General features: G+C 36.4%; 1 protein-coding gene across 1 annotated transcript in view; it reads left to right on the top strand.

Moving 5' to 3' along the window:
• Positions 1-24,192, top strand: part of SMG1 (SMG1 nonsense mediated mRNA decay associated PI3K related kinase) — a 66,508-nt gene that overhangs the window by 15,510 nt on the left and 26,806 nt on the right. Inside the window, exons 4-27 of the mRNA XM_034065245.1 lie at positions 2,571-2,707; positions 4,872-4,930; positions 5,677-5,890; positions 6,652-6,777; positions 6,871-6,943; positions 7,587-7,684; positions 9,262-9,435; positions 10,480-10,704; positions 11,447-11,548; positions 11,974-12,243; positions 12,819-12,949; positions 13,665-13,826; positions 14,312-14,430; positions 15,138-15,225; positions 15,308-15,409; positions 16,629-16,769; positions 17,078-17,277; positions 17,565-17,761; positions 18,459-18,626; positions 19,457-19,611; positions 20,686-20,831; positions 21,605-21,806; positions 23,341-23,450; positions 23,875-24,022. Of these exons, the coding sequence (XP_033921136.1) occupies positions 2,571-2,707; positions 4,872-4,930; positions 5,677-5,890; positions 6,652-6,777; positions 6,871-6,943; positions 7,587-7,684; positions 9,262-9,435; positions 10,480-10,704; positions 11,447-11,548; positions 11,974-12,243; positions 12,819-12,949; positions 13,665-13,826; positions 14,312-14,430; positions 15,138-15,225; positions 15,308-15,409; positions 16,629-16,769; positions 17,078-17,277; positions 17,565-17,761; positions 18,459-18,626; positions 19,457-19,611; positions 20,686-20,831; positions 21,605-21,806; positions 23,341-23,450; positions 23,875-24,022 (3,547 nt within the window). The remainder of the gene's footprint in view (positions 1-2,570; positions 2,708-4,871; positions 4,931-5,676; positions 5,891-6,651; positions 6,778-6,870; positions 6,944-7,586; positions 7,685-9,261; positions 9,436-10,479; positions 10,705-11,446; positions 11,549-11,973; positions 12,244-12,818; positions 12,950-13,664; positions 13,827-14,311; positions 14,431-15,137; positions 15,226-15,307; positions 15,410-16,628; positions 16,770-17,077; positions 17,278-17,564; positions 17,762-18,458; positions 18,627-19,456; positions 19,612-20,685; positions 20,832-21,604; positions 21,807-23,340; positions 23,451-23,874; positions 24,023-24,192) is intronic.

Genomic DNA, 24,192 nt, shown 5'->3' on the forward strand with positions numbered 1-24,192 from the left:
ATCAGTGCAAACTGGAAGTGACAGAAGTGATGCATACTGTGCATTTCAGGTCACTGTTAGTGTTGGTAGAGTGCAGCTGTAGGAATATTGTAGAATAGATTTTTCTTACGAGGCACATCTCTTGTCTTGGAAAGGAGTATATTATGTTGTGGCAAATGCATTGAATTATTCAAGGACAGGTTCAGATTGCTGTTTTGAGAAGCTTCCTATAGAGACAGTCTAACAGTGAAATAAGTTCGTGTAGATTTGGATCAGCTTAAGCGTTCAAAATACATTCAGTAGTGTAGAACACGGTACTTGCCTAGGAGAAGAGTTTTCACAAGGAATTATTCATGAATAGCAGTTGCACTTTTTATTTTGTCTGCTGTAGTCTGTATTCATTTCCTTTGTAACCAAGCTTTAAAAGAACTTCTATTTTTATTTGCATATGTTTTGTTTCTGAACTATTAATTAGAACTTTCAAAAAAGAAAAATGTTTTTCCTGGTCTGGTGATCTGCTGCTGCCCAGGTTCTAAAGAGAATGGTAGCTACGGTACAGCCCCGCACAGGCTGCATTCTTCCTGGTAGTCCTTTTTCAGGGCTCGCCAAATTTTCTGGGTGGGTAACTGCACCAGGTCTGTCTTTCTGGAGCTTTGCTATGTATTGGCAGGCAAGCCTTGGACTACACCTTCTAGCTCAGCTCTGGGCAGAAATAAAAGGAGATCTTTAGATGCAAGTGATCATGTATCAGGGATTGTAGGCATTAGTCTGGTACCATCACTCGAGAAGATGTCAGATACTTGCTTTAGGTGTCTTTGCTGATCATGATTCCTTGTATGTTTCTCACCAGACACGTGGCTTCTTGTCCCCTACTTAAGACTGTGGTTTCCACATAAAGAAGCTTTATTCTTCCTAAATGGGCACATATGCCTTAGTCTCCTGTAAAATCCATAGCATCTTAAAAGAAGTGCTCTTAATACCTGTCACATAACATTTCAGCATGTCTTGTGTAGTTGTGCTAGCTAGGAACAAAATGTAGATTTGATCCTTCAGACTTACTGCTATTTTAATATTTGCTAAGCCTGCCTAGTTTTTCAGGATGTCAGATGTCTTCAAAACTAATTGCTTAAACTGATGGCTGGCAAGAAACAGATTATCAAAGCTATTTTACTCATACACTCTTTTAAAAAATAAAGATGTGAAAATAAGGTTGAGGATATTCTTCATTACTATAATACAGTAGATATGCTCTCTGTAGAAGATGTCATGACCTGTAAGAGTTACTGGCCTGTGTGTGGATTCACAGAATTCTGTAACATACAAGGACATAAAGGTTTTTGTTTCTTAAGTTTCTTTATTGCAACTTACTACAAATGACCACTAGTAAAGGAAGTATATACTTACAATTAATAGTTTTTATGCACACCTATACGTACTTTTCAGAGCCTTACTGGTACAGCACTTGCCAGATTTTTCCCAGGAGTGGGGTGAATTGGTGACAAAGTCTCACTTCAGAGATGATCTGCATCAGCCTGGAGTCAGTCAGGCATTCCCAGTCAGGGTCTGTTCTGTTCAGATCTTGCGTAGTGAAGTCTTTGCAGGGGAAGCTATTGGAGAGAAGCTTCATTTTGGGTAGAAAGGGAGTTATTTTTATCCTGTTGGAGACATAAGGGGGTGTAGGGTACAACTGCCTGGAGCCACCAGTAGCTTCTGCTGTTGTTTTTCACCTGGAAGCAGGCAATAGATGGTGCTGTTTCCTGTTTTCTCAGACTAATATTTGCTTTCTCAATCTGTTTTACCCATTTGAGCAGCCTGCTTTCTAAGGGTGTCTTCCACCATTGCTGTGTATTTTTCATGTCTCCAGACAGTAAGTTGTTGCTGTTTCTGGGTTTGTCCTTATTTAGGGTATGTTGGGATGTCTCAGGTTCCTAGGTACCCAGCTGCCCTTCAAGGATGCTCTAGGTTCCCAGGCCAGGTTCTTGGGCTGGCAGACATCCAGGCTGGCAGTCATCATCTTCTGTCAGTGTTTTTCCATTATAACCTTCCCATTATAAGCAGGTTGCCTTTATGGCTTTATCCCAGCATAAGATTGATGTGTAACATACTAGACAAAAGAACTGTCTGTAGTTGTCTTGAGTGTTCGTATAAGAGTCATGGTGACTAAGAAAACCTCATCATGTTCCATGAATCCTCTAATTTTAATCATCATGGAACATCTAATGTTAAACTTCCAACAGAAACTTTTTTCCTTTTTGCAAATTAGGGAAATGAATTATTCATATGAATTCATTGTAATTGGTACCTAAGGGAACTAAATCCAGGATTTTGTGTAGAAGTAAAACAGTTCTGCTTAGTTCTGGATATGTTCTACCCAGGTACTGGAGAGTCCACTGGAAGAAATTAAATATTATGGTAGGTAAATTAGATTTTTACATATAATTTTCCTCTTATTAGCTTTAAAATAAACCAGGTTTTATCTTTTTGCGTTTTTTCTCCTATTATGACTTTTCAAGTGCACAAATACATGTTTCAGACAATACAGATCTTACTGATCAAGTGCTGCAGACAAATAAATGCCTTTTCTTTTTCAGAGCGATCGTTGTCTTATTCTGACGAGTCTCGACTGTCAAATCTTCTTCGGAGGATTACTCGGGAAGATGACAGAGACCGAAGACTGGCTACTGTAAAGCAACTGAAAGAATTCATTCAGCAACCAGAAAACAAACTGGTAACTTCTACTTTCCCATAGCACTCATTTTATAAAGCTGTCTTGTCAAAAATCTGTATATTGGGATATGTTTGTGAGGAATATCATATACAAAGAATTTCCTTCCATAACAAAGCATATTCCTGGATTGCATGTCCTTTTTCTGACATTGAGGAAAGTTTTTTTTGCTTGATTACTTATGACATACTGCCTTAAAGCAAATTACTGAATGCATGAGCTGTAGGCATAAATATGTTATGCATGTGGGGTTTTTTGACTGGTCTTAGCGATATTCTCTGGATCCTTCAGCAAGGAAATAGAAAACTCATAAAATGTGTTGTCTTGTTCAAGAACTTTCTGTATTTCAATTTAAAAATATGCAGATATTTAAATAGTCTTGTGAATAGCTCATCTTAGAGTTATTCAGCTTTCTAGCTGAACACCTTTGTATGTGGACTCCCTTTTATGGGAGAGAACAAAATGAGTCTTTGTTTTCATTACATCTCTTTTTTTAATGGGTTGTTGAACTAATATCCTCAAGTGTTTCTTAAGGGTTGGGTGGGGGAGAGTATCCTGCTGTGGATATATGTTTTTACACTACTTAAATGAAGTATTTATTTTGTCTGACACATTTTACCCCCCACTGTTTTGGAGAGCTTAGGAATTCTGCAAGTATTGAAAAGGCAGGAAGTGATGGTTTAATACCCTGCCACTCATTTACTGGCAGTGCTGTGGTTTTTCATTTGTGGATAATGTGTCTATCCATATTTATAAGAAGTTGGTTCATTCTGTCATTATATATTAATTAACTAGTGTTAATTGTGCTTTTTTTTAAAAGGCATGGTAGTCAAATACTGAGACTTTTATATTCTGTGCACCTAGGTATAAGCAGACCATGTGCAAGCTTAGCTAATACTTCAGCTTTCCTCTGCAACAAATCCTTGTTAGTACTGTGGAGTATATTTGTTCCTCATTTTTCTTTTTATAACTGCATTTTATTTAGGTTTATTGGTATCTCAGATACTAGAATAGTAATTCCAGTATGTTGTAACTCAGTGGTGACAGTCTTTGTTAATGGTCAGAATGCTAGAAGTTTGTCACTGAGAAATTTTTCTTTAAACTTCTTCCAGTTTGGTAATGAGAATAAGATCAGATGCCAAGTAATAGCCATCATGTCAAGCCTAAAACTATAATGGACTATAATAGCAGTATAAAATAGCAGTAGCTCCTGCAGTTCTTGACACTATAAAGTGTAGTTTCATTCTCAGGGTTGAAATGAGTGTTCAATGAAGTGAAGTAGTAAAAGTCACTAGCCAGTGGCATTGTCATGTAACGGCATCGTGCTCCAGCTTCTAAATTGTGTAGGTACTTCTCTTACCTCTTTTGTGGATACCAGGCACATTTTTAAAACATCCTTGTGAGTTCTGAGGGGCCAAGCATGTGGACTTCTTTCCAATCTGCCCCTCCTACCCCTGCAGAAGAGTGATGTTGCTCAAAACTTAGCAACAAAAACTAGATATGAATCTTTAACACAGTAGATGTTATCTTGCTGAAGAAAATAGAACAAACCTTTTTATTAACTTGTCAAGAAAGCCTGTTGTTAATATCTTAAACAGTTGCAGCTAATGTATGATTTTGCAACTCAACTCACTAATGTGGAGAGGGTTTTTTTACTGTATGTTAGGAAAACAAGTATTTCTGGTTACCTTTGCTGAGAAACACTGGTTCATCAATAATGTTTCATCCCCTTAAATAATAGTCCATTTCACTGAAATTCAGGTTTGCCTAAGGAGAAATTTTACTACTTCAGATAGTATTATCTGATGAATTAAATATTTAGCTGACTCAATTGGCTATTAGGAGACTAGGTCTTCAATAGATGCTACTGATGAGCTGTATCATGAGTTCTGTATTTGTGGTGTAATGTTATCAGGAAGAACTAAACATAGAGCAAACCCTGAAAGCAGGCTGCCAGTGTATTTTTGTGGCTACTGTAAATGAATATAAAATACAACATGTAGGATAATATTGCAGTATTGCTTAATATAGTTCATCCTAGTCTGCAATGGCCATGGGAAACATAATAGCATTCTGTTAGCAAACCACTAACATGGATGTAAAGAGTACCTAGTTTGCAGAAGTTGTCATGCCATTATTATGCTTATGGCTTTTATGTATCTCATAGGTACTAGTTAAACAACTGGATAATATCCTGACTGCCATTCATGATGTACTCAATGAAAGGTAAGCTGGAAAAACTAAGGCTTTTCTGAAGAGGAAAAATAATGACAGTGTTAGGTTTGGATTTCAATATAGAAATGAAATGGAAGAAGGAAAGGTTGAAAGAAATTCATTCACTAACTTTGTGTGGATGTGACATTGCAGTAACAGGACAGAACTGCGGGAGAGTTAAGACTCTCTTAGGCATATCAGCAATACTGTTAAACTATCTAGAGTATACATAACACAAGAGAATTCGAATGCACACCTGAGGCTTTCATGTTGTAGGCAATACAAAGTCTGTCTCAGCTATGTTTAGTCACCTGGGTGTAGTAGTATGCTGCTGTGGTTGTCTAGCTGGCAAATTGAATCTCAGTTTTTTACAGCCTGATCTAATTGATTTATATGCAACTAAAAGCATATGTAGAGGGAGCTCAGGTGTTGGGGGGAGCTTTTTGCTGTTCACTGTTACTACCCAAAGTCATCTGTGTGTTAAGAATTTTCCTCTTTGGATAGTGTGTTTGGAGCAGAATAGCCTATTCATTGCATATTTTTATTCAAGTTGCTTCATTCCATACAAATAATTATTTGACAGGATTTTTCAGATTATTAATTTTTATTTTAGCTTCATTGCTGCTGCCATTAAGTATGAGAGAAGCAGTTTCATTCATGCATATATTTTTCTGCTTTAGAAATGTTCTAATTTGTTCATTGTTTATTCTGCTGTCATGCTTGGAGATTCCACTTGTTTTTTCTCTCCCAAAATGCAGTAGCAAATTGCTGCAAGAACTGAGACAGGAAGGAGCTTGCTGTCTTGGACTTCTTTGTGCTTCTCTGAGCTATGAGGCTGAGAAGATCTTTAAATGGATTTTTAGCAAATTCAGCTCATCCACAAAAGATGAAGTTAAACTTCTTTATTTGTGTGCAACCTACAAAGCACTAGAGACTGTAGGAGAAAAGAAAGCCTTTTCGTCTTTAATGCAGGTAAGACTACAAGTTAAAACAGGATTATTAATGGTTTTTCCAGTGCAAGGCTTGAATCAACTTTTTAATTGGAGTGAGTGATAAGTAATGCTATGTTGACATAATGCGTAAATATAATTACAGCTGGGAGGGAACTTTCTGACTGCATGGGATTCTTTGGTTCTGATAACATTACAAAGGAATGTCTGGTCTTTGTAGGACAACATATATTTTGATGAAATTTAAGGGGAAGAGTCTTGTTGAGACCAAAAAGAGAATTTGGGTAGAATGGTGCACAAACCCCAACCTGATAATTGCTTTGTACTACCTCTTATTTACAATTTAGAACTTGAATTGTGTTCAGATCTGAGAGGGAGTAGGATGTTTACAGACAAATCTGGTCCCCTGCTTCTAGTTCTAGGGTCTGTGATTTTGTGTGTAGAACAACTAGGCCCAGGTCTGCGCTCCAATTTAATAACTACTTTACAGAGCCAAAAAGCTTCAGCAAGAGAAGCAGGAACTTAGCTGGTTGGTCTGTGTCCCTAGCACTAGAACCTGGGTCTGCTGTATTTCAAGCAAATGCCCACTTTATTATTTTCATGCAGTATATGTTATGCTTTTTACATTTTTCTTCCTTCAGAGAGTATTACAGTGTTTCTGATGAATTGAAATAATTCACTAAAAAGTGTTCAACACTGAGTAAATCGGTGCCTAATACAGTAACTTTTTCACACATTGTTTTAAGGAAGTGAAATATATACTGGCTTTGCTTTACTTTTTAGCTTGTAATGACCAGCCTGCAGTCCATTCTAGAAAATGTGGATACACCAGAGTTATTGTGCAAATGTGTCAAGTGCATCCTTTTGGTGTCCCGATGCTACCCACACATTTTCAGCACCAATTTTAGGGTAAGCTTACTTCTTACTCTCTATCTTCTTTCTCACATGGAAATGTGGGTGCAGCAAATTGGGTAATTAATCTTTCTTCAAATTGTTTTCTAGGACACAGTGGACATACTGGTTGGGTGGCATATAGATCACACTCAGAAACCTTCCTTGACACAGCAGGTGTCTGGTAAGTTTGGCCAAGGAGTCACTAATGGTGATACGGATTTACTTACATGAGTCTGATCCTACTGACATAGAAGGTAACACAAAACCAAGATGACTTTCTGGCTACGTAACAATAGATTTTGTTCCTAATTTTTTATTACAATTGCATTTGCCATTTTATGCTAGAGCTGGAAAAATGGGATGCTTTATTCTGGCTAAAGTTATGCATTGTTAACTTCTTAACAGTTGTAAATAAGTTTACAGATCTTAACATATTCTCTGTGGAAGAATATATTTTCTCCTATGTACTGCTAGAAAATCTTTGTGATAGATACTGTACTGGCATTTAAGAAGTTGGGAAGTTTCTTCCTATAGCCAGAGCAGTTGTCTTTGAGTTGTTCACATCAAGTCTGTTCCCTTATCACAGCCCTAGATTCCATCATTAATGTTTAACTGCTGTGGGGCAGGACTGAACCTCAAAATGAATTTATCAAAGGGATGAATGAGGGAAATACGATTTACTTTAAAAACTACATTTTAACATTTTGATGCAGATGACCTTCTCTTACCTTAGCAGCTTTTACCGCAGCAATACGCAACTAAGATTTAGGTTTCATGTGTTACCTTGTTCTGCTGTTTTAGTTGCCCTGTTTTTTTTTATATAGGATGGCTGCAGAGCTTGGAGCCCTTTTGGGTGGCTGATCTTACTTTTTCCACCACGCTCTTGGGTCAGTTTTTAGAAGATATGGAAGCCTATGCTGAGGTAAACAAGAATTCATGGTATATACCGGAGTGAACTATTACAGATTTCCTAATAAATCTGTAACTGTGATTCTGATGGATGTATCACATTTGTGCAAAATAAAATTATATGGTTTTTCTGGGGAAAAGAGGATCAAATTACTGAGTATACTAAAGACATGTACAATAACAATTGTACACTAATCCTCATGAACTACTTACATAAGATCATAGCCAGGCTTTCAGCCATTATTTGTTGAGAAGAAGATGATATAATAAAACTGAAAACAACCAAGTAGGAATGCCTTAATTTTTAAATATCTGCAGTAAAGACATTTCCCAGTCTTTTGTTGGTGTTTTCTCCAATTGTCCAGCTGCAGAGTTTATCAGAAGTAGTGACTGCTGCTGGAGAGAGGGATTTTTGATGCTTCTGGAGATTAATGATAAATTTGTCTTTTTACTAAAGTAACAAATTATACTGTGCAGGAAATAATGAGGCAGGATCTGATAGAACACCAAAGTATATTGATGTAACATACTTTGTTTTGACTTTGTAACCTTTGCCTAGGTAACAAGAGTGTAAAGGTTATGTGACGCTGGCATTAAAGGAAGAGTTTTGGATTTTAGGGAGGAGTGTTGCTTTTTTCTGAAGGTGCTCATATATATATATATATGCTTCTAACTACGTCATGCTATATTATATGTGTTAGCATGCAGTTCCTATAGGTGAAATTGTACTTCCAGCTAATCTGTTTCATTCAAAGTAGGATAAATGATTTGATATTATTAATGTACTTATGTATACATAAGGCTTCTGATGATACAGCTTAAGATTCACAGACCTTTTTGGCATTGGCAAGCACACAGAAATGTGCGTGTGACTGTAGGCACAGAGTTGAAAGTGATTAGTCAGGGCAGTAAGTCGCTGCTTATCAACTTGTCTGCTGAACTGGACAACGTGTGTATTCTTAGTCATGGAAGAGTTTTAAGATAACACATTAACTTAAATCATGGAGGAGGTGGTTCCTCCATGTGTGTGTTTACCTCACACTGGGGTAGACCAAGGCTATATCTATACTAATGAGATCAGTACGTCTGGAATGTTCCCAGGCACTGATGCCAGCTGGCATGAAGTAGCCTGCCAGTAAACTCATGATCTCCAGATCAAGATAGCTACATGTAGACAGTGTGATGGGAATGGCCACTCAAAGGTTTTCACTCCAGTTTGTGGATGGGAATTGTTTGGCAGAGTGGTAAAAGTGTGCAGACACCTGTACATTCAGCAGTATGAATGATCATGTTCTAGGGGCCAGGAACATCATGAGTCTGTGCTTTAATTTACAAGATACAGCCTGAGTACCCCTTTTCAGTGGGTAAACTAATGAGCAGCATCTCATTACTGCTCTGTGGCTTGCTCAGTGTCATTGTGTGACTCTATCCCATCTTCACATATATATGTAAGGTTAGAGATACTGGATAAATGTATCTATAATATGTCTGTAAATAGATAAAATCTTTTCAGTCTCATACTTTGATCTTTTATATGTGTATTATAGCTGTTAATGATGTGTACTGAAATAGAAAACTTCTGTGCTATAGGACCTCAGCCATGTGGCTTCTGGGGAGTCTGTAGATGAAGATATTCCTCCTCCTTCAGTATCTCTACCTAAACTGGCTGCACTTCTTCGGGTTTTCAGTACTGTGGTGAGGAGTATTGGGGAACGCTTCAGCCCAATTAGAGGACCACCAATTACGGAAGCATATGTAACCGATGTAAGAATTCAAGATTTTCCTTCTGTTTTTTATTGCTGCTGACATGATTTATCACCATACAATGATGCTATTCACTGTTGAGTCTGTTAGGATTTTGTGACTCATATGTGAATATGTATATGCTCAGCTTTGAGCAAATGTATTTTTATTAGGTATTAAGGTATAGATTGTGGTATTGGTACATGGGAGGAGTATATAGCAGAAAGTAACATTTTTAGGCATTTTAACTTCACATAGCTAGGTTTATGCTTTTGTTATGTCTTTGTAACCATAATGTTACCTTTATTGAGATTGCTATGACGCTATAAAAGCTGAATTCGTGTTATGAGTTTGACTTTATAAAACGTAGGGGTCTTGTCCATGCTGAAATTGTATCCACCAGATCTGATGGCAAAGTCCTCCTGTGAAGTCCTTCCTATGTGAAGTATAGGATGGTGTAAACTTGGAATAAGTATTATATAATATTCTAAGTAGCTGCTATACTTCTGTAACAGAAACCATAAAGGGGTGGATGTTAAATGAGAGAAAATAAAATAAAAAGAAAAAAAAAGAAAAAAAAAGTAAAAATATTTGCAGTCAAATTCTTGTTGCTGCTGTGCTGCACAACAGGAACTTACGCCTTTGCAGAGTCTCGGGTAAGAAAGTGTGTGGATTTCCCAATTAAAGCCAAAAGAGTTATGTAACTTGTCTCTTAATCTGCAGGGAATTCTTGTGACAAAAGAAAACTAGTCTGTCTTTTACACGAGGAGTTCTGTTGACATCAGCTGCAACTGAACAGAACACTGAATAATTAATTTAGTTTTTCTAGGTCTTTTCAGGTCTTTAACTGAGTAGGAAACCAGACAACTGGAGGTTTGTTTTGCCTTATAATTCTGAAGTGTAGTGCCATGATGCATTGTTCAGAATATCGTATTGACAGAATTTACCAAGTTGCAGAGTAGGTTATGGGACAGGGTATCAGATAGATGTGAATGTAATAAAATAGAATGCAGCCTTTGTCTCTTTTTAATGGATCTTAATTTAGGTATGTTTTTAATTTACCAGGTTCTGTACAGAGTAATGAGATGTGTGACTGCAGCAAACCAAGTGTTCTTTTCTGAAGCCGTACTTACTGCTGCCAATGAGTGTGTTGGTGTTTTACTTGGCAGCCTAGATCCAAGCATGACCATACACTGTGACATGGTCATCACATATGGATTAGATCAAATGGAAAATTGTCAGACTTGTGGCACTGATTATATCATTTCAGTCCTGAATCTGTTGACACTGGTTTGTACATATTTTTATTATTGTGGGGTTTTTGCATTGGAAAATACAATTTTCTAAGCAACCTTGCTTTTCTTTTGTGTGTATTAGATAAATATTTAGAACTCTTCCTGACCACAGACAAGAAATTCCTCTTCTAAATGCTTGTACTCTCTTCTCTAAAGCTTATGCTACTAGCTCGTTTATGTGTTTGTCTTGTTGCTAAATTGTCATGTAGTTTTAGCCTGAGTATTGGGTTGGGTTTCTGGGGGGGTTTGGTTTGGTATGGGTTTGTTGGTTTTTTTTGTCTGGCGTGACTGTTAAACAGTGACACTCTCTGGCCTCTGCAGTTGACAATAGCACCTGATGAATTTCAGAATCTTAGTGCTTGGTATGTTCTATTTATCTACCTATGCCATGATCTGGAAAATCAGGCTTCTTCAAAACATAGATCTGGTTGTATAGGCCACAAACTCCTAAACCCACAAGGATCTAAATTAAAAGAGCAACTTTGTCTCAGGTGTGCCATTAAACCCTGAAAATAACTAATTCTCTGTGAACTAATGTTTGGAACTAAATTAGAGAATTAGTTCTAACTAATAAAAGTGAATTTGGGAAAGGAAATACTAGATATCTGTATTACTGGGAAGCAGTTTTTTTCCTAGATGTAGTGTATACAAGCTAGAAAAGCAGTATTTTATTTAGTCTTTAACAACCTAATAAAAATTCAGGTAAAGATATTTACAATTTTGATTTTTATCCCCAGATTGTTGAACAAATTAATACAAAGCTACCCTCATCATTTGTAGAGAAATTATTTATACCAGAGTCTAAACTACTTGTTCTTCGTTATCATAAGGAGAAAGAGGTAAGGTGACTTCTACAGGTGTGTTACAACAGCCTTTGTGTATTTCCTGGAATATTAAGCTGTTCAACTGTGTTCATTTTAAATGTTTTTTATCATAGCTAGATATCTGTGAAACTTTTGAAAAGGCAGATGTAGGTAGTTCTTGGTTTTGGCATTTAGATTTGATAAGGAATTGATAAGCTGGCCATCATACCACGTAGATAATTCCTTAGTTGATGTGGTTTTCATACTCAGTGTGTTATATGGATGATCCAGAAAGTAATTAATAGGTTTTTTTGAATAAGTATCTCTTAATTACAGAAAACTAAATCGGATTAGCCTATGTATAGGTAAAGAAGCATAACTTTAAATTCTACACTGGTGATAAATATATTTTAGGATTTTATGCTTACCACTTATTACTGTAATTATTTTATATTCTCAAGGTTGTTGCAGCAGCCCAGGCTGTGTACCAAGCTGTACTGAGCCTGAAGAACATTCCTGTTTTGGAGACTGCTTACAGGTTGATTCTGGGAGAAATGACCTGTGCTCTAAATAGTCTTCTCTATAGTTTACATCTTCCTGAGGCCTGTTCTGAAATCCAGCATGACTCTTTCAAGAAGCGTATACTCAATGTGGATAATGCAAAGTTTGTTGTTATATTTGACCTCAGTGCTCTAAGTACTATTGGAAATGCTAAAAACTCATTAATTGGGGTGAGTAAATCTACAGCTAAAGCTTGTGCAATTTTTACTTAAAATATACCATAATGTATTTCACCATGACTGCACATACGTGTAATTAAAATAATTGGGGTTTTTAGTCATAGAAAAACTTCCAATATTAAAACTTAGGTGAAACAAAATGCGTGGATTGTGTGAAACAAAATGCGTGGATTGTATGAAACAAAATGTGTGGATTGTATCTCTAACTGGTGCATAATGAAATGCAGTTTTTAGGGAAGAGCATCTTACTGGGGTGGTTAACGATTGAGTCTGATTGTCATAGTAATGTCTTTTTAAAAGCCAAGACAGATGAAAGCAGCTTTAGTGGTCCTTTGGTTGTATGAGCCATGTGAAAACATTTATTCCATATCTCTCCAAATAAAACAAACTGCTTTTAATGATGTTTAAAAAAGGGAAAGAATGGAGTTACAATAAAGGCCAGAAAATTAATAGAGTTAAATTATTTCCCATGGGAAGAGGCAAATCACAATAATTGTTATGGAAACTTCATTTAAAAATAGATCCTATTTATTATGTTTCTTGCTTATATTACAATTATTTTATAGATGTGGGCCCTTTCGCCGACTGTGTTTGCACTACTGAGTAAAAATCTGATGATTGTTCATGGTGACATAGCAGTTCATTTTCCTGCTGTCCAGTATGCAGTACTCTATACGTTATATTCACACTGTTCCAGGTATGAAGATCAATAATTCATCAGTATTTTAAAAGCAATAGGATGGACTGGTCTGAGTAGAATATATTGTTGGAGGGATTAACTTAAATAGGCTATTACAGTCAAGCTTTTGTCCAAACTTCCCTAATCAGTTTTTACTTTCATTAATTGCAGGGAGTCTGTATCTCAGCCAAGAAAGCATATCCTGGCTTAAAATTTGGCATTTTATTCAAAGGCAGATTAGAAGTCTTGTGTTTGAATAGAGATAACTGAGGGAGAACTCTGCTGAAAGTAAAGAAAGAAAGATTATTTACTATTTTGCTTACTGTGAGATCTAGGAGAGGTAATGAAATGTAAACAATAGATTTAAACACATTTTGAACCTTACTGCTACCAAACGTTGGCAAAGTAAGGGAACTAATTTAACTGTTACTCTGTACATTTCTTGGGGTTAATGATTTTTCATGAAGTTTTTGTTATCAGCCGGAGTTAAAACTGGGTTACTGGGCTGCATGGCGTGATGTAAAATTGTAGCTTTGTTCTTTTAGGCCAGTGATTAAAGTATTTGGGTTTTGACATGATGTGGTTACTGTGTGGGTGTACATTAACTTATATTGCTGGGATTTTGTTTGTTTTGGGGGGGGGTGTTGTTGTTTCCTTCCCTCCCCCCAATACTGTAAGGAAGTATCCCTAATCTGGGGGTGGGTTTATATTCTGTTTTTCCTTGCCTTTTCAGGCATGACCATTTCATATCCAGTAGCCTCAGTTCTTCTTCTCCCTCTCTGTTTGATGGAGCAGTTATAAGTACTGTAACCACAGCAACAAAAAAGCATTTCTCAATCATACTAAACCTTTTGGGGTTACTGCTTAAGAAGGATAACCTTACTCAAGACACCAGGTAACCAGCATTTTCTTACTAATCAGGAGTCTTCCTCCACAGTAGAATGCCTTAATTCAGTAATCAGGATAATTTTCATCTTGGCATAAATTTTAACCACTCCAGTATTTGGACTTCGTTTGTTTGTGGTTTTTTATCTTGGAAAAAAAAAATTGATAACAAAATACCTGTGGAAAAAGTAGCTGCTCATTATTATGTGTGAAGACTAGAAAAATTGAAACCATCATAAGATCTATACACTAAAAGCAGAGCTATTGGACTTTACTGCAAAAATGGGTTTACTCACTGAAAGTACCCTTTTACAATAGTTATAATCTTCTGTTACCTAAATGCTGTGAAAGTTAGGGACATTTTTAATGTTAAGAAACGTTTTGTTTAAAAAATGAGTGATATAATATTCATCTGAAAAGTGACATAGTTTAAGTTACATTGAAAGGTATCTTTCTGTAACTGTATGGAGTGATTAATACTTTTGTTTTTTGAAGGAAACTTCTTATGACGTGGGCTTTGGAAGTGGCTGTTCTGATGAAAAAATCAGAAACATATGCACCATTATTTTCTCTCCCATCTTTTCATAAGTTTTGTAAAGGACTTTTAGCAAACAGTAAGATATCACATCTTTTTACTTTACCATACTCGAACATGTCTTCTACATGGCATAATTAAGTACATAATCGACCTTGTCATATACCACTGATAGCTGTAGCTACTTGTTTCATTTACATTAGGGATGCTTTCAGTTTGTATAGTACAAAAACTTGCAATTTTTTTTTCTCTTAAAGCTTATGATTGTGAAATTAATTTACCAAAAATGTCAGTGATGTGCCGAATCTTACTTGTAAGATTGCATTTTATATTATCAAAAGCAGCAGAACCATTCCATAATGTGATGTGCTGTTCTGAATTTCAAAACTTGGAAATAGAGATATGGGAACTAATGCTTTTAGCAGGATACTACTAGCAAAAGCAGTAACTTCCCAAGGCCAGGAGTTACTAACTCTACCTTAGGGTTTATTTAAATGTATTGTGTATAATCTCCATGTATGAACCATAGAAGGATAAATACGTCAGCTGCCAGGAAAGGCCTACAAGTAACACATAGCACAAGTGACTTTTTGTCATTAAACATGTACTTGTTATAGTAAAACCAGTTAATGAAATCAATAGAAAAGTATTGCTTAAAGCCTCTGTTTCCTTCTACCAGATATGCTGTTAAAACATCTTTAGATGTTTTACCACAACCAGAATAATGCAGAAATTATCTAATTCTAGCAAAAATAACTTTTTTTTTCCTTCAACTCCTTAATTCAGCCCTTCTGGAAGATACAAACACCTGTCTTCAAGCATGTAGTAGTCTCCATGCCCTGTCTTCCTCCCTTCCAGATGACCTTTTACAAAGGTACTTGTGCTGAATTCTGTATTTTACTTTAGTTATGCTGTTAATGGAAATGTTATCACCTCTTTCTTTTTGATTGATGCAGGTGTGTTGATGTATGTCGTGTCCAACTAGTATATAGCGGTGCTCGTGTTAGGCAGACTTTTGGAAAACTTCTGAAGTCAATTCCTTTAGATGTTGTGTTGAGGTAAGTTGTTCAGATTAGCTTCAATATAGTGAATGGTTGGTTTCTTCAGTGACAGTTACTTAAAAACTAATGCCATTTGAATGTCATTACACTGTCTTAAAAGCATGAAGTGTATTGCTATCTGTTCTACTGTGTTACAGGTTTAAGAGTGGTAGGTAGTACACAAAGTAATTAACAAGTGTGATACAACACTTCTTGCAGCAAATATGAAATGAAGTTTAACCACAACAAGTGCAAGGTCCTACACCTGGGTTGGAGCAATCCCAGACACAGCTACAGGATGGGCAGAGAAGAGATTCAGAGCAGCCCTGCAGAGAAGGACTTGGGGGTGTTGGTTGATGAGAAAATGAACATGAGCTGGCTTCAGTGTGCACTCACAGCCCAGAAAGCCAACTGTATCCTGGGCTGCATCAAAAGGAGCATGACCAGCATGTCAAAGGACATGTTCCTGCCCCTCTACTCTGCTCTCATGAGACCTCACTTGGAGTATTGTGTGTAGTTCTGGTGTCCTCAACATAAAAAGGACATGGAACTGTTAGAACAAGTCCAGAGGAGGCCATGAAGATGATCAGGGAACTGGAGCACCTCCCGTATGAAGACAGGCTGAGAAAGTTGTGGCTGTTCAGCCTGGAGAAGAGAAGGCTGCGTGGAGACCTCGTAGCAGCCTTCCAGTATCTGAAGGGGGGCTATAGGGGTGCTGGAGAGGGACTCTTCATTAGGGACTGTAGTGATAGGACAAGGGGTAATGGGTTAAAACTTAAACAGGGGAAGTTTAGATTGGATATAAGGAAGAAATTATTTACTGTGAGGGTGGTGAGGTGCTGGAATGTTTTGCCCAGGGAAGCTGTGAATGCTCAATCCCTGGCAGTGTTCAGGGCCATGTTGGACGAAGCCTTGGGTGACATGGTTTAGTGTGAGGTGTCCCTGCCCATGGCAGTGGAGTTGGAACTTGATGATCTTAAGGTCCTTTCCAACTCTAACTATTCTGTGGTTCTATGAAATATGAATTCTTGCAAGTTCCGTGTTATCAGTATTGTGTTTTGCAGTTTGTCTCAAAGACGTGAACTCTTAAAGCACTTGTCTTGATCCTAAAAAGTACACTTATTTCCAGTCATTGTGCATGTACATGTATGTGTGCATGTGTAACTTCTTGCACAACTTTTTTATTCAAGTACATTACAGCATGATTTGGTTTCTTTTTTTCCCCTTGTCCCTGCAGTAACCGTACTCACACAGAAATACAAGAAATTTCTTTGGCTTTAAGAAGTCATATGAGTAAAGCTCCAAGTAATACATTCCACCCACAGGATTTCTCTGATGTCATTAGTTTTATTTTGTATGGAAACTCTCACCGAACTGGGTAAGAACTTCTTTTAAAACTGAAAATCACGGATGTTGAAATCATAGTAAACAATTTCAAGCTGTATTTATTTTAGAACTTTTGAGATTATGTGGCTTTACATTCAGTAATTTTTTTCTTAATACTTCATAAGTATTTATAAATATCTTTAAATACACAGCTTTTTGCATATTGTACTTTGCCTATGTACATTGCTGCTTGGAAATAATCCTGTGAGATTTGTTGGAGAGCAATAGGGAGCTGAAGTGTGTGCAGTATAAACTTGTTTCCACATGAACTTGTGTTGATATACTCATGTTTTCTTTCAGGAAGGATAATTGGTTAGAAAGATTATTCTATAGCTGTCAAAGACTAGATAAAAGAGATCAACCAACCATCCCTCGCAATCTGTTGAAGACTGATGCTGTTCTTTGGCAATGGGCTGTTTGGGAAGCAGCCCAGTTTACTGTTCTTTCAAAGTTACGAACTCCTCTGGGTAGAGCCCAGGATACATTTCAAACAATTGAAGGTAATATAAAAGCTACGGTTTATTTTCATGGGACTTTTTTTGTGTAAGGTTGCTCAGCGATGAAATTCATGTCCAAGACAAGGAGCACAATGATGTTATTTTTCACTGAGTTTAGATTTTAGCATGTTCTTGACTAAGGCATCAAGACATGTAATGGCAGAAGAGTGGTTGTATAATTACTATAAACTTTTGAGACGTTTTCAGATAGCATTGCTATACCTTGACATATTTATACAAAATACTGTCTGGTAACTCTTTTTTTCCCCATGTTTTGGTAAAATGTGTAGGTATTATTAGGAGTCTTGCAGCTCACACATTGAACCCCGACCAAGATGTTAGCCAGTGGACTACTGCAGACAATGACGAAGGACACAGTAGCAACCAGCTTAGGCTTGTTCTCCTTCTACAGTATCTGGAGAACTTGGAAAAATTGATGTACAATGCTTATGAAGGATGTGCCAATGCCCTTACCTCTCCACCCAAGGTTGGTTTGTCTTACAGTGCTGATGTTACTTGAAACAGTCTACTGAATGAGCAGTGTTTTTGAGGCTTGTTTGGTTCTTAACCATGGAACTTCAGCAGAACTTCTCAAACAAAGTTTGAGACTCTTAATTCATCTGGCTTTGGTTTTTGCCTAGAGAAAATGTGAAAACCAGGATTTACTTCTGGACTACCAGCTTGTATAGTGATGTGAATTAAGCAAGTCTGTAGTACCTCTAATTTGTAGCGGTCACTTACTTGCAGATTGTCAACAGTCTTGTTAAAGTAACTCAATTATTTGAGGCTTTAAATTGCTTTCTGAGGTATATAGTAATTATTTATGACCACCATACCCTTTTGTGTAGTTCTCACTGCAAAACATTCTTCACTGTTGAAATAAGCTGTTATATTACTGCCATGTCAATGCCTGGTAATTACATAATTATAGTTGGTTCATTTCAAGATCTTTAACTTGCTGTTAAGCCTGGACAGTTGCATGCTACACATCATTTCAGACTATCTGCATTAATAAAATTAAAGATGCAGAATTTTACCTCTTTCTTGATCTCCCAGTCTTTTCTCAATGGGAGAAAAGACACATGTCCTGAGTTTGATTGTTACAAATACTAAGTACTTAATGTAACTATCTGGATTCACACAGAAGAATGGTATTGTAAACTTTACCTTTTCTGTCTTTAAAGGTTATCAGGACGTTCTTTTATACTAATCGTCAGACGTGTCAAGATTGGCTAACGCGGATTAGGCTTTCCATCATGAGAGTTGGATTGCTGGCTGGCCAGCCTGCTGTGACAGTCAGGCATGGCTTTGATTTACTCACAGAAATGAAAACTAATAATAGTCTCTCTCAGGTACTCTTTTCAAACTCTTTGTTTGTAAAAATTGTAAACTGTTGTAAAATACTCCCAGGGTATTTCAGAAGAACTAAGCAAGGCAATCAACAGTTACTAAAACAACTGGTCTGTAAAAGACTGTGTAATGTAAAGCCATGTTTTAAACTCTCACTTCAGTGTTCACAAACTTTTGTGATTAAGTGCTACTGTAGGTTGGAGATTAGGATGCACTTTGTGTGTGTATGGTGAAGTATTACATGAAGGCTATAGTTCACTCACAAGTTGTGTTTAACAATTTCTTAAGTAGAAGGTTCTGCTTAAACTTACGAAACTGCTGTTGTATTAGTGTGAGGCCTTCCCAAGCTTGTAGTAGCGTAATGTCTTTCCTTAGCTGTGTATGAGCAGAAGGGGGACGTGTTGTGAAGGTATCCTTCCTCTAAGTAGCCAGCAGATACGTGCAGGGGTGGGTTGAGTGGATAAAGTGGTTAAACCTACTTAAAAAGGCTGAATAGTTTCTTCAGTACATTACTTGACTTGCTTAAATATTTTAACAGAAGAGGTTTGATGGGTAATTGTTATTTCCTGCCTCTTTATGAATTCTCATACTTACACAGGTATAGACCATCATGTAGTGGTAGCTACCTATTGACATTCAGGCTGTGGATTCACAGCATAGACTCTTCCCTTAGCTCCCCTGCTATTCCGAAAGCAGTTTAATGGATGGATATGCAGAGCATTTGACTTGTAGATGCATATAATAAAATTCTACTTTACCATATCCAATTACTTAACTATGTATATAACTGTTATATGAGATTTGTTGAATAAAGGTTTTGGTTTGATTCTAGGGAAATGAATTGGAAGTGACAATTATGATGCTGGTAGAAGCATTATGTGAACTTCATTGTCCTGAGGCTATTCAGGGTATTGCTGTGTGGTCTTCTGCTGTAGTTGGGAAGAGTCTTGCCTGGATCAGTTCTGTAGCTCAGCAAGCAGAAGGACGGTAAGTTTTCTCAGCTAACTGGGTGTTACTAACTTGGGTACTTTTTCCTTTTTGCATGTAGTTCTACATCTGAATCTTTTACATTGTGGTGTGAATGAAGGCTATTGATCTGATTTCTTTTTCAGTTAGTCACTGTGTCTTCCAGAGATACCCAGTGCATCCAGCATTTCTGTTTTAACTTTTAGTTTAAATTAGCAGGATTTGAATATAAATGATGTTCCTAAGCTGGTTTTCCCTTAGTTTTTCATACACAACAGTACTATTTTCATATTGTGTTTAGTTTTCCATTGCAAAATATTAATAATTTAAATATTTTCTAATGAAGTTTCTGACCAACTTTGTGATCTGATACCTGCCACAGTTTGCCAAGAGAGGGACTCTGAGGGAGATGCTTTGCAGTTTTAGTTCAGCTTTGAAAAAGTGGCTTCTACATCTACTTAAAGTAGAATCTTTGCTGCAGATACAAATAAGTGGGTCAATGTTCCAGATAGGGTATGCATTCATTTTAGTGTTTTCATCTTCTTAAAGGAATGCATCCTTTCTTTCATGTGAAATGAAAAAGGGATACCTTTCATTATTTACCTATCATGTAAAAATCCCTAAATAAAACAAAAAAGTAGGGTTTTGTATTTATAATTATCTTTCCCTCATTTTTGTAAGACTCTTAAAATAATATGCAGCTTTATAATATGTGAGAAGCTTCTCACAAATGTCAAGTTAAAGGTGTGAATTGTTGCCCTAGACCCTGTTATACAATCGTCTATTAAAGGATGTGTAGTTAATCGGCATTCAGCTTTGCTCATCCATGTAAAAGTTGACAGGATATAAAACTATCTCCTTCAGTCTATACTTGGTTTGAAGTTGGCATTAAAACCTCAATAAAAAACCTCTTATATTCTGCTGTAACTGAAAATTTAGCTGGTAAACTTGTATTCAATACTACTCCCTTTCTTTTGCTGAAGGTGATGTGAACTTTTTGGGTATGGTGCTAAAGGAATGTTTAAGATACAGTCTGTTTACCAAAAAAAGAAAAGATTCTGTGAAATGCTGACTAAAATATTAAAACCATTTAAGGTTTGAAAAAGCAACTGCGGAATACCAGGAGCACCTGTGCTCTATGACAGGAGTGGATTGCTGCATAACAGGCTTCGACAAAACTGTTCTGAAGTTGGCCAATTCAAACAGTGTGAATAATGCCAGTCCAAAGCATTCCTTGAATGGTCAGTATTCCTTTTTATGAGAAATACAATCTTGTAACTGTATATAATTAGAACGTCCAGTGATACAGCCATGGTAATGATAGTGTCTAATTCTTAAATCTGAAAACCTGTTTCTAGTTAACTGAACCACTTAATGTCACTTAATCACAGAATCATAGAATGGTTTGGGTTGGAAAGGACCTTAAGCTCATCTAGTTCCAACCCCCCTGCCATGGGCAGGAATGCCTCACTCTAGAACATGCCATCCAAGACTGTCCAGCCTGGCCTTAATGGCATGGAAGCCAATGTTAGGTGTAAGTATGAGGGTTTGCAGTATTGAGGTCTAGCTGAATGAAACTAAGAATATTAGGTAAAATATTCTGTATCTTACTGATTTGGTTCTAAATTATTTTAGCTCATCATAAATTGAGGCTTAGTGTGTATGATTGTATCATAAATTCATTGGTGACTTGGACTTTTTTAACTACTGAGACTTTTGTTTCCTCTTTGAAAAGGGACTTTCTTTGTTCCTAATTTAGTTCTTCTGTTTTCCTGCTTTGATACTTCTTTACAAATATGGACTATTTCCAAAACCTCATTTGAAAAATTTGGTTTTTTTTATAAGAAAGATAAGTGGAATAAGAATACTGCAAATGTTGCTTAACTATTTGAGGAAACTATTGAGGAAACTATTGAGAAAATACATGGAAATTACATTTGAGTGATAGAATAGCTATTTGAAAATACATAAGTATAAATGTATATTGAAGCATATATACTTTTTTGTTTCACAGGAGAAACTAGAAAAACTGTTCTGACTAAGCCAAGTGACTCTTCACCTGAAGTTATAAACTACTTGGGTAACAAAGCATGTGAATGCTACATTTCCATTGCTGACTGGTCTGCTGTTCAGGAATGGCAAAATATGGTCCATGACTTGAAGAAAAGCAATAGTAATACCTCAATTAATCTGAAAGCAGATTTTAACTACATAAAGTAAGGATATAATTAATTTTTTCAACAGTATCTTAGAGTTTAGTATCTTAGAACTGGAATATTACAGTTGTTACGGATTGTTAGAAGCTAGATGTCTGAAATAGAGGGGTGATAAGAAGACAGTTGTGTTTTTGGAAGGCAGGGGGAATGTTTTCCTTTATTAATGTAAAAAGCATATTAAGGAGGTGGTCTTGGCTGCTTTAAATTTATATTTTTTAATAGTGTTTAGAATTTTAGCTTTTGTGTGTATTTCCTAACCCTTGATATTTGTCTAGTTCATGAAAAAGTATCTGTCCTTGAAACAGAAACCTTCAAGGTGTAAGGGTCCTTTCTGTTTCATTTGGCAACTCTGTTACCTTCCACCCCTGTGCTATTGTGGTAAAAATTGTAAAATCCTTTTTGCTGAATTTCATTACTTGACAGTGAAAGCATAAAAGGAAGTATTTGAAATTTAGTCTTCCAGGTCTGAAAATGTGACTACTTCTGATAGAGAATAGGGCAGCCTTTTGCCTACTGCATAACCCAGAGTGCTGTGCGGTTAATTGTTAAGAAAGTGAGTGCTTGTTATGGATGTGAAAATGTGTCATTTCTGAATGTTCATGTTTTTGTAAAGTGAAGCTGCTGCACTTTTGATAAGCATCACTGTTGCTGGTTTGAGTTATTTTTCATCCAGATAATTTCTGGAAGAAAGATACTATATCATCAGAAAAGTCCTGTAAAGAGCCTTTGGGGATGCATAGCACTTGGACTTTTACATCCCTGACCAGGCTGTGCAGAGACTCTGTAGTAATGAGGATCAAAATAATTCATCAGAAAGGGGAGTTTTCACACGCTGAATAGATTTGTTTGGGTTTTCTGGTTTGTTTTGATTTTTTTTCTTCTTCCTTTTCTAATGCAGATACTTGGGTTCAGTGAATAGTAACAAGAATATAGAATCTTTGAGCCTTCTAAGCCATGAAGGCTCTTAACCTTCCAGTACTTTCTTGTGTAGTTCTGTAAAAGTCTACGATGCCCAAATTACTTCCAGTGGGAAAAGAAAAGTTAAATTTGCAGCTTTGGTCTGTTAAGCAATGTAATTTTGTAAAATCTGTGACCTGTATGATATGTCAATCTGTAATTTCATGTAAACTGAAGAGTTGAAACCATGGCCTCCTGAAATTCTGCCCCAGAAATTGCCTTTCTGTGCATGGTGGGGAGGGCAAAGTTTGGGGGGGTTCTTTGCTTGTTTTTAAACTCTTCCAGTCAACATTTTTCTTCCTGACTATGGTAGAAGAGTATTATATATATAGTATAATGATAATATGAAAAGCTTCATACCTGAAGAGGTATTTTCCTTTCTCTTTGATATTGAATGTATTCTTTTGGTGCAGTAATATTGCCTTTTATTGATCTATGTGAAAATTGGTATTTTTTGCTTAGTATTAATGATAAGCATTCTGTAGGATTTTAAGTAGGCTCAAGTCTTTCTTCTATGTAAGATTTAGCAACTGGAATGAAGAAACATTAAAATAAAACTGTAAACATTGAATTGCAGATCTTTGAGCAGCTTTGAGTCTGGACAACTTGCTGAATGCACTGAACAACTAGAATTATTACCAGGAGAAAATATCAACCTACTTGCAGGGGGATCCAAAGAAAAAATAGGTATAAATGCTTAAGTTAACATTGCTTCAAATAAAAAGTAAATATTTCTTCATGTGTCTGTATCTGTGAATGACAGACTGAAACTTCTTCCTGAATGCAGTGTACTGTGTTCAGTGAATTGATCATAACCTTTATGAATCGAGCTTCAATATAGATCTTCAAATTGAGCTTTAAGAATAACCACTTGGCAGTGGTCATTCTGTATGTTGATACAAGTGTGTTTTCTGGAACTAATGTGTTTGTTTATAAGTAGTCTTATCATCAATTTCTAATAAGAATGAATACAGAAATACATATTAAATACATATGTTTTAAAAGTTCTTTTTCCAAACTTTCTTGCTCTTCAAAAATACATTCTGAGATGATGATGCTTTGGTAAAATTTGGCTGTTCCAATTGGTTTCAATTGTTTTATTCCCATATAGACATGAAGAAACTCCTTCCTAATATGTTAAGTCCTGATCCAAGAGAACTTCAAAAAGCAGTTGAAGTACAGCTTTTGAGAAGTTCAGTATGTCTGGCAACAGCTGTAAACCACATAGAACAGGAGCAAAAGTGGCAGTCAATATCTGAGTAAGTTGAAGTGGTCTATGAATGAATGAGTGTTCTGTACTGTGAAAAGTTGTTCTAGTTTGTTAAAAACGTTGCGTACCCTACTTTGCAGATTATGAACTTCTTTAATAAAGTACTGCTTCTGGTCAGTTTAACAATAAAATATCATACTGCAACTTGTGTGTGATGTT

Source organism: Melopsittacus undulatus, chromosome 8 (assembly GCF_012275295.1).
Source record: "Melopsittacus undulatus isolate bMelUnd1 chromosome 8, bMelUnd1.mat.Z, whole genome shotgun sequence".
NCBI classification, from domain to species: Eukaryota; Metazoa; Chordata; class Aves; order Psittaciformes; family Psittaculidae; genus Melopsittacus; species Melopsittacus undulatus.